The 9088-nt window shown below is 41.2% G+C and overlaps 1 protein-coding gene across 1 annotated transcript in view; it reads left to right on the top strand. All coding sequences in view use genetic code 11, as the record gives it.

Annotated features, from left to right (window-relative positions):
- EGR_03257 (ATP-binding cassette sub-family E member) overlaps positions 1-2976 on the top strand; it is a gene marked incomplete at both ends in the record, with an annotated part of 8872 nt that extends 5896 nt beyond the window's left edge. Inside the window, 7 exons of the mRNA XM_024492506.1 lie at positions 23-222; positions 332-718; positions 757-960; positions 1030-1411; positions 1572-1627; positions 2145-2410; positions 2817-2976. Coding sequence (XP_024353180.1) covers positions 23-222; positions 332-718; positions 757-960; positions 1030-1411; positions 1572-1627; positions 2145-2410; positions 2817-2976 — 1655 coding nt within the window. The remainder of the gene's footprint in view (positions 1-22; positions 223-331; positions 719-756; positions 961-1029; positions 1412-1571; positions 1628-2144; positions 2411-2816) is intronic.
- Between the last annotated feature and the right edge of the window lie 6112 nt (positions 2977-9088).

The following is a 9088-nucleotide window of genomic DNA, read 5'->3' as shown; positions in this document are numbered from 1 at the left end:
GTGAAAAAATGCCCGTTTCAAGCTATTACCATCATCAATTTGGCAAGTAACTTAGAGAGCCAAATAACCCACCGCTTTGGGCCGAATTCCTTCAAATTGCACAGGCTTCCTATGCCGCGGCCTGGTGAAGTTCTTGGTCTTGTCGGCACAAATGGTATTGGGAAGTCAACCGCTCTGAAAATCCTTAACGGGAAATTAAAACCGAATCTAGGTCGTCACAAGGTTTGTTCTGTATATGTTTGATTCTCTCCTTCATTGTATTCAGTTATTAGTCCAGCCGACGTTTTAAGTACTTTACACTACTGCTAACCTCTTTGAAATTCGTTTGAAGGATCCTCCCGACTGGACCGAAATCTTGACTTATTTCCGTGGCTCAGAACTTCAGAATTACTTTACAAAAATTCTGGAAGACAATTTGAAGGCTGTTTCTAAGCCTCAATACGTTGACCAAATTCCGAAAATCGTATCGGGCTACGTAAAAAATCTTCTCAATCGCAAGGACGATCGTGGCAATCAGGACGAAATCCTGGATATTTTGGACCTGAAAAATCTGGTGGATCGTCAGGTCAGCGAGTTGTCGGGTGGTGAACTGCAACGGTTCGCCTGTGCAATGGTTTGTGTTCAGAAAGCTGACATTTACATGTTCGATGAACCAAGTTCCTATCTCGATGTTAAGCAGCGTCTAAATGCCGCCATAACTATTCGTAATTTGCTTGATGTAGGTTCTGTAATTGCACTTGCACTTTTGCCTCATAGAAAACTAATTATGTAGTTGCGGTTGAACACGACCTGTCTGTCCTTGATTACCTATCAGACTTCATATGTTGCCTCTACGGTGTGCCTGGAGCCTATGGTGTTGTCACCATGCCCTTCTCTGTTCGTGAGGGTATCAATATCTTCCTTGATGGTATGGTCCCAACTGAAAATCTGCGGTTCCGCGACACTCCTCTGATTTTCAAGGTAAATACTTCAATTAATTTTTGGTGTTTTCTGTTAATTACGTTTTCCACCTTATTATTTTGAATTTAGGTTTCTGAAACCGGAAATGAGGAGGAGATTAAGCGTATGGCTAGATATGAGTATCCAACGATGACGAAGACCTTAGGTTCTTTCAAACTTGAGATCCAGTCTGGTACTTTCACGGATTCCGAGATCATCGTGATGCTGGGTGAAAATGGTACCGGCAAGACCACTTTTATCCGAATGCTCGCTGGCAACCTTAAACCCGATGAGGGGGTAAAAATGCCCCCGCTGAACATTTCCTACAAGCCACAGAAGATTAGTCCCAAATCGGAGAAGACTGTGCAAAATTTGCTCTACGAAAAGATGCGTGCCGCCTTCACTCACCCGCAGTTTGCCACTGACGTTCTCAAACCTCTGCAAATGGAACGGTTGTATGATCAAGAGGCAAGTACAAAGTATTGAAATTCTTCAATTTACCATAGCTACTTTAACGGATTGTCCGTTGGTGTGCACTTCCTGCGGTTTCTCATACTGAGAAACCCTACTTTTATTTATGACCGCTATGTGGATCTTTTACTTAAGCCTTTTGCAAAAGATATTTCCGTTAGATGCTTTGTCATATGTAATGAGAACGATGTACTTTAACGTTGAACAGTGTGATTCAGTAAGCTGTGTGATCCTTGGGTAATGGGCAAAGTCGTCAGGTCAGGAGTCGGTACTTTTTTAACACAGACCAAGTTGCTATATTATTATCCCTTATTTTGTGTTATTACTTCAAAAATAATTGATTATGTTAAAGTACTTTGATGCATTTTATTTCTTTTGCATTATTTTCCATTTTAACATTAAGTTTGCAGAGTTTTAATAATGCTATGGAAAGAGTTGTGACGCCGCCATTTATTCGAGTTCACTTTGAGGACTCCGGTTCATTCCATGCTGGCAATGATCAGTGCGGGAGCTAGTTCTTGGAATTTCAAAACCGCACACCAGTCATACTAGATGTGAACTTTTGTTCTTTCCTGAGGGTACTCATTATCACTGTCGTGTTAAACTTACTGCTTACTGGGATCGTGCATCCCTATTAAATCAATGCCTTAATGTAATCTGCCACTGTAGGTAAGCTTTAAGTGTGTGACGATGAGTTTGGCTACGTTTTTTTTTATTTTTTTTGTCAATCGCAGGTGCTGAATCTGTCCGGTGGTGAGTTGCAGCGTCTCGCAATCACGCTGTGCCTGGGCCAGCCGGCCGACGTGTACCTAATAGACGAACCATCGGCTTACTTGGATTCCGAGCAGCGTCTGCACTGCGCAAAGGTCATAAAACGCTTCGTCATGCACGCTAAGAAAACAGCATTTGTCGTGGAGCACGACTTCATTATGGCCACCTATCTGGCTGATCGTGTTGTTGTATTTGAGGGCACCCCGGGTGTTCACGCTGTGGCTACTAGGTTAGTTCTCAACACCGCTCCTCTCTTTTTGCCTCGTGGAGTCTTGTCTTTTATCGAAGCCTATACATCTTTTAAGTAACACTCACACGTTTTTCTCCTTTGTCCTGCTCATCATTCCTTCCATTCCACTGTTGTTCTAAACAAACGTTTTAAAACAATTTGACGGTTAATGAGCCCGTCCTCAACTCAATTAATGTTGAGATAAGTTTATAGTGGGAATTCGTTCCTAAGCGAATTGTGTGTGTATTTTGGTTTGTGTTTGTGAGTACATAATTTTGAAACTCGAACGTGTCTGCTGCGGAAATCCGATTTGGTACCAAACATTCACCTATGTTACTGTCATGCTTTCACAAGAGGTAGATCTGTGGTCTAATGTAGAAAGGGTGTTTTTGTCGCTCCCTTTTAGTCCACAGAACATGGTTTCGGGAATGAACAAGTTTCTGCAAGCCCTAAACATCACCTTCCGCCGTGATTCTCGTAACTGCCGTCCGCGCATTAACAAACTGAATTCCGTGAAGGATGTAGAACAGAAGCGGTCTGGCAACTACTTCTTCCATGAGGATTAGGGTGGACGCGTGTGCCCCTCTTTTGTACCTCCTCTTGTACGCGTCTTCGACCGCCTGCTCGCTCCCCGCCCCCAATGTCTCCCTTAATTTGGCAGATTTTAATAATCAGCTGATTTTGGTGTCTTGCCTTACCGCTTTCCTGTGACTGTTGGTAGTGTCCACCTTCTCCAGTAAGTTTTGGCTGCGATCTCGTTGTGAAGGGATGGCTCACGTTGAGTCTGGTTTCTTTTGAGGCTGTACAAACTCCCAAACATTACTAGTTAATGAGCCCCATCGATGTAAGCGGGGTGTTGTCAGGTTGTAATTTTTACGTTGCAGGCCAGAATTGGCTGTCGAGGACGTCGGGTCAGATCATTACTAATTGCGGAAATTGAAGTAATAACGTATTGTCGGTGTTCTGTGGGAACCAACGCTAAGTTATTTTAGCAAAATTGGTGTCATGTACCATAAGTGAGACCGATAATTTCAGAACCCTTCTTTGTGAATCGCGGCGTCTACCCCAGGCTTTGCAGTCACTTCGTTTGACCGCACGTGAGTGCCTGTAAGTGCTCCAACTACAGACAACTAACCAGATACTTGTGTCGATCCACCTTGCCTGAGAGGATTATTTTGACACCGTACATACAAATGTAAGCCATGAGTTCATTGCAGATTTAGATACTGGGATGCTGGCAAGATGCTCGTCAATGCCTGTGTTAGGAAGCCATTTAGACGTTGCATTTTGTGATTGCTGTCTCTCGTAGATACTGTTCTACTTTTCCAAAAACAGTAGGCGCTCATTTCCCAACCTCTTTAATGCAAGTTGCCCTAGTGAGATTAAAACGGCATTTCTTGACAATCAGAATATGTCTTAATTGTACTCCAATATTGAATATTTTATTTTCCGGAAGTAAGTTTGTGAGTGAGCTATGTATTGTGCATTAAGTAAATTGTAAAACTAGTCCCATTAACTCCCTTAATCTGTGTTGCGCACGATAATGGGGAAAACCTATTTTCATTTAATAGCTTTAATGAGATGATTTGCTTTGAATTGTAGGAAATTACCATTCTTACGCCAATAAAGCCTCTCCATAACTCATAAAAATTGTAGCACGTGCTAGGTGATGCCAATGAGGACACCGCAGAATTGTATGACCTTAAAGTATGAGAACCACTGATACAGCTAACCATACTTGAACAACGACATTCCCTTTCCAAATACGGCATTTCATACTGCCTTGCCTCTACCTTCCATGATTTTTCAACACAACACAAAAAAACCCTACGCAATGTTTTCCCGCTTTGTTAATTGAAATAGGAGGTCGCGGTCAAAAGTAAAGGGGGGTAAATTTTTTACCCACAAGTGATGGCTTGTCTGCTAATGTACAAGATTCTGTTTTTATCTCTTCCTCTTCGGTCTTCATCTTCTTGAAACAAGTGGGCTGACTAGGCGGGACATTTTTTATTGGTAATGGTAAGAGAGGAGAACTGGGACCAGAGGTAGGCATGTTTAGAACACTTTTGTGCCTCGGAAATTTCTGACGACTCTTCCGTTATGCCAATCATGTTCACTAAAAGCTTCTCATCCAAAAGCACATTAAAACATCATGTATCACACAACTCGCCAATTCCAATTTTCATATTTGCCAGTCAGAACTTCATTCAATTCTCAAATACTTAACTTCAGTAAACCGAAAGTTTGCCCAAATTAACTCACTGTGCTTTAGCAAAAGCTCTGCCAAACTAGGCGTGCTTCTAGTTGTCAATCCTTCGGCTTCATTTGCTTTTACATTTTTTGGGTGACCCTTTTGAAATCAATTTTTAGCAACTTTCATCTCCTGTTGAATGAACCGCACTTGGTGGCATTTTATAGAGTTCTTTTTCACTATGTTTTCTGTTGTTGTGGCAGTCCGTGGTGTTTGTTCCCAAAATTTTTCACAAACTTGAAAGTTTGCGGCTAAATAATGCTAACATCGACGTTCATTCCCGTTTTAGATAATGTGAATAGTATTTTAACACGTACCCATAAAAGCTAATGCTTTTCTAGAACTGAAATTTATGCTTCACAGGTAGTTAATCCACTCAATTTCGTAGCTGTCAGTTGATAAGTTAATTGAATGGCTCAGTGTTGGCACTTTGACGTTAATGTTTTTACGTTGTGCCCAATGATACTCCTTCTACGAGTGTCAGCACTAAAATGAGATCCTCGCAAAGATGAGAAGTAAATCATGAATTAGGATCACGAGATTCTTAAAATATTATGTGCTTTAATAATTAAAAAGCGAGATGTTCCCACCCAAATTCCGAGGGCAATGGTTAATTAAAAAGCGGATGTTAACAATAGAGCAACAGCGATTAGTAGAGCTGCCTTGATCGTTCAGGCATCGAGTACTGTCGCAAGCTACTCGCCAAATCAATGTCAATCATACTTTTATTTTAATCGTCTGGTATGTGTAGCGTATGAGTGGCCATGAGAAGACCTCTCGGCAAGTAACTATTTGCCCCTCTTCACGGGCCATTCCCTCAGTAAACACATGCACGTGTATGTAATTAATGGAGGGGCTTTTGGCCGAATTTGCGTTTGTTTTCAAATGTACCTTGAAGGAGATCAGAAGTGCTACATACATTTTACCATGTGAAAGTTATGTTCCGTATTTAGGGGAGATGGAATTAGCCCAAACAAAGTTAGTAATCCAGAAATATCTATAAATGTAAGGCAGCATGGAGAAATGAAAGAATCCCACTGTCAAATGTAGATGCCCAAGAAACATGCTTGCTAATATCGCTCATTGAGCCTCTATATTTCTCCCAGAACCTCAATAATGCATCCTCTTTTATGATTCAAGATACAGCTTAGCCTAAGGAATGGGGTTTAGGTTCGTCACAAAAAGATCAGCACGATATTCGTTCCAATTCTTAAAGCTTTTTAAACAATTTATTAGCCCATTCGAATTTGTGACATCACAAAGCGCCACCTGGCACCGCTGTGGATTTTAAAAGCACTGGGAATTCTACTTTAACCCACGATCATGTATTTTTCGATGGTAATGTATCCGATCTTGTTTACTGCAAAACAGCCCTTTCCCATTCATGCTTGAAAAAGGGTGAATTTTAAACTGCGAAGTGTTTAATCAAGTGAATTTATTCAAATTCCGTTCCAACAAAATGCTTGTGCTTTCTTTTACTTCAGAGAAAAAGAAAAACCCAAAATAAATTGGGCAGGTACCCCTCGCTTGTATTGCAAGGCACATTTCCACTTGGTTCTTAAATCAAGAACCGCCACAGTCACACAGTTTCAATGTACACAAGGAAGAGTACATTTTCCCTCTTAAAACCATAAATCTGCTAAGAAAAACGCTGCCTCCGACATTTTGTCTGACTTTTGCAAGAATTAGGTACGTCTATCCCATTGCCTAAAACACCCATTTGTGCTTCCGATCCTTAATGTGAAAAAAGTCAATCGCAGACAGATTGTGCCACAATTGTTGCTCGCTGTACTTTCGTGAGATTTATGCTATTTCCTAAAAAAAAAATTCCAAAATAAAGGTATGGCTTGCCAAGAAACACTTTAGCTTCCCCCTTTAACCCTCGTAGTTCACAAATCGTAAAATGCGGCATTCGTGCTGAAACTAAAACACGAGGTGGTTGCATTTGTTGAAGAGAATATTACCCTAACTTTTACTGTCTGTTTTTGAAAAAAAGAATAACTTGTAGTGTAAAAATAGATTAGCGAAGATAAAGTAGGCTACTTTTCGAATCTTGGGATCGTCCATTACAGGTAATGCGTTCTGCTCGTTCAGTATGGGCATTTATATTTTTAAACCACGTCGGAGCTTCACTATTTATTCACCCTTGTCACAACTATTGCAAGCAACGTTTCGTGGGGTTTAGTACCAGCACGATGAATTGATGATTTAAGGTAACAATACATATGGTAGCCTTCTTTTATTTCAGTTTTTTATCAATGTTACATTGACATTCGTGTTCGACTGATCTAACATCTCTTGTAGATTTGTCAATTCGTACTCACGAGCCTCATCAACAAACGTGATAAAGGAGGTGTTAACTTCGCTTCCCCAAAAGCACACTGCCTCGTGATTCTTTCGTTCGAATTTCACCAATGGCAAGGGGAAACTGCACTGCCGCCTCTTCTCTGAAAATGCGCGTAGTACATGATAGGTGGTGTTTTATTTACAATAAACGACATTAGCGCTTGTCAAAAATTAGAAGAGGAAACTGTGATTCTCGTGTGAGATCCTGTTGCCGTCTTTTTGTAGTACAAATTGGCCAGTGTAAATAGCAATGTGCCTGTGTGTATGCAGACAGGATTGAGGTTGGCGTAGGAGCATGTGGAATAGTGGGGGTTGAGGTAGGGAATCGTGGGTACGCACACACATGCACGTGCGCACGCACGTAGGTACGCACGCGCATGCGGGAGGGAGGGCGGACTGAAAATTAGCCCATCAGCAGAGGGCTTTTTCGGGAACCGCGGAGGTGGGGGTTTCAGCTCCACTCAGAGTGGGCGTCACATGTCGCCAGGGCGGGGGTGAGGAGACGGCAGGCACGCTTGCACCTAGATGGATAAAGAGAAACTGGCCAATTAGAAGTTGATTGTGATTTGTTTGTGTACGCACGATTCTCCCTCTCCCTTTTAATCTTAATAGCCAAATATAACACTGGAAGCCTCAGTAATATCCTCTTTTCTGGACAAAATGTGATCCCTCATTCTCCCTCCTTACTTGTGGGTGTGTGTATACGTATACGCAATTTACGCATGATTACTACTGCCTCGAAGTTGGTGGGCCAAAATGTTATGGTGCTAAGAGAAAACAAGTCAAAATTAATAAAAAGTGGGTGAAAATGTTGCCTACTTTGCTTTCCAAGTTTTAAATAGAAGTACACTTCAGATGTGCCACACTTGGGATGAAATGTAAGCGATTGTTCAAACGAGGGCTTTGCTTCCTATGAACTAACTAAATCATTTGATTTTACCTTTAAAATCTCACTGAAAACATTAGCAGAGTATGGTTTTTAATTAAATATATGGCCTGTACTAAAATGAAGGTTTATATCCACACAAATTAATTATAATTTCTCCAGTTAATGGATGATTTAGCCATTGCGGAGTCCCGTGAATATTTGAAGTCATAGTGACTGAACGTACGTAACTTGTGCCATTGTTTATCCAAACATGAAAAAAACCGCGAAAGGGACCTACCACTAACGGTCGTGGGATCGTGGACAGGGAGTGAGGCCGGCCACCCGTTGTTGGCCAAACTTGCTGTATATCCTCGGTAAGAGGACTCGTCTTCTGTTGGCTGAAACAGAGGAGAATGGAAGATGTAGGCGGTTGTTTCTAGCGTTGCCGCAAGTCCTTCTTATCACCCTTAGACCATAGTTTATAGTGGACAGATTTCGTAGAATCTGTTTGATGCCGCAGGCAATGTGATTTTATGAATGAATGAACTTAATTTTCAAGTATCGCCTGAAAGTAAATCAGACTTATTTTTCAACTCCTTTTCCTGCCTTTCTTGTTTTAAAAAACGCAGTTGCAGTGGCTCCTTCATGACGGAGATCAAGACGCACATCCCCATTCGTTCCTATCCAATGTTCAAGCGCAACTGTCTGCAGCTATGCGATTCAGTAGATGATTGAAGAGCCGTGGTTTTGTACTTTAGGCAATCCACATTGTTCCTGATTTATCGGAGCCGACGGACTATAATAGGTAACTAAAATGTCCTCTTTATTTCAGGTTAAGCATGTAAAATACTCTAAGCGAGTTTTCAGCTTCGTAGATATATTTGGTGAGAGTTTAAAGTTCATGTAGTGTTTGATTTGTGGTTAACTAGTTAAGGTAAAAAGTTTTCAAGCTCGGCTTGTGAGATACCTAGTCTTAAGATCGCTCCAAGTCTCCTTTATTCTTCTACAACTTTGTCACTGTAAATAAAATGGGTTTGTTTTTATGACATGATACAATTACTCCACATCATCAATCTATTCTAAATATTTAACTAAAAGTGAAGACTATCTTAAACGGAAATTAGCTATTTCGTTCAAGTGGGTTGGAGTCCGGGGTTCGGTGGAAGTTGACAGCGGCATATTTGGCACCATACGAAAACGGACTTCATTGTGG

The sequence above is a fragment of the Echinococcus granulosus genome, assembly GCF_000524195.1.
Source record: "Echinococcus granulosus chromosome Unknown EG_S00016, whole genome shotgun sequence".
Taxonomy (NCBI): Eukaryota; Metazoa; Platyhelminthes; class Cestoda; order Cyclophyllidea; family Taeniidae; genus Echinococcus; species Echinococcus granulosus.
The sequence above is the reverse complement of the archived record's forward strand: the minus strand, read 5'-3'. Positions and strand labels throughout refer to the sequence as shown.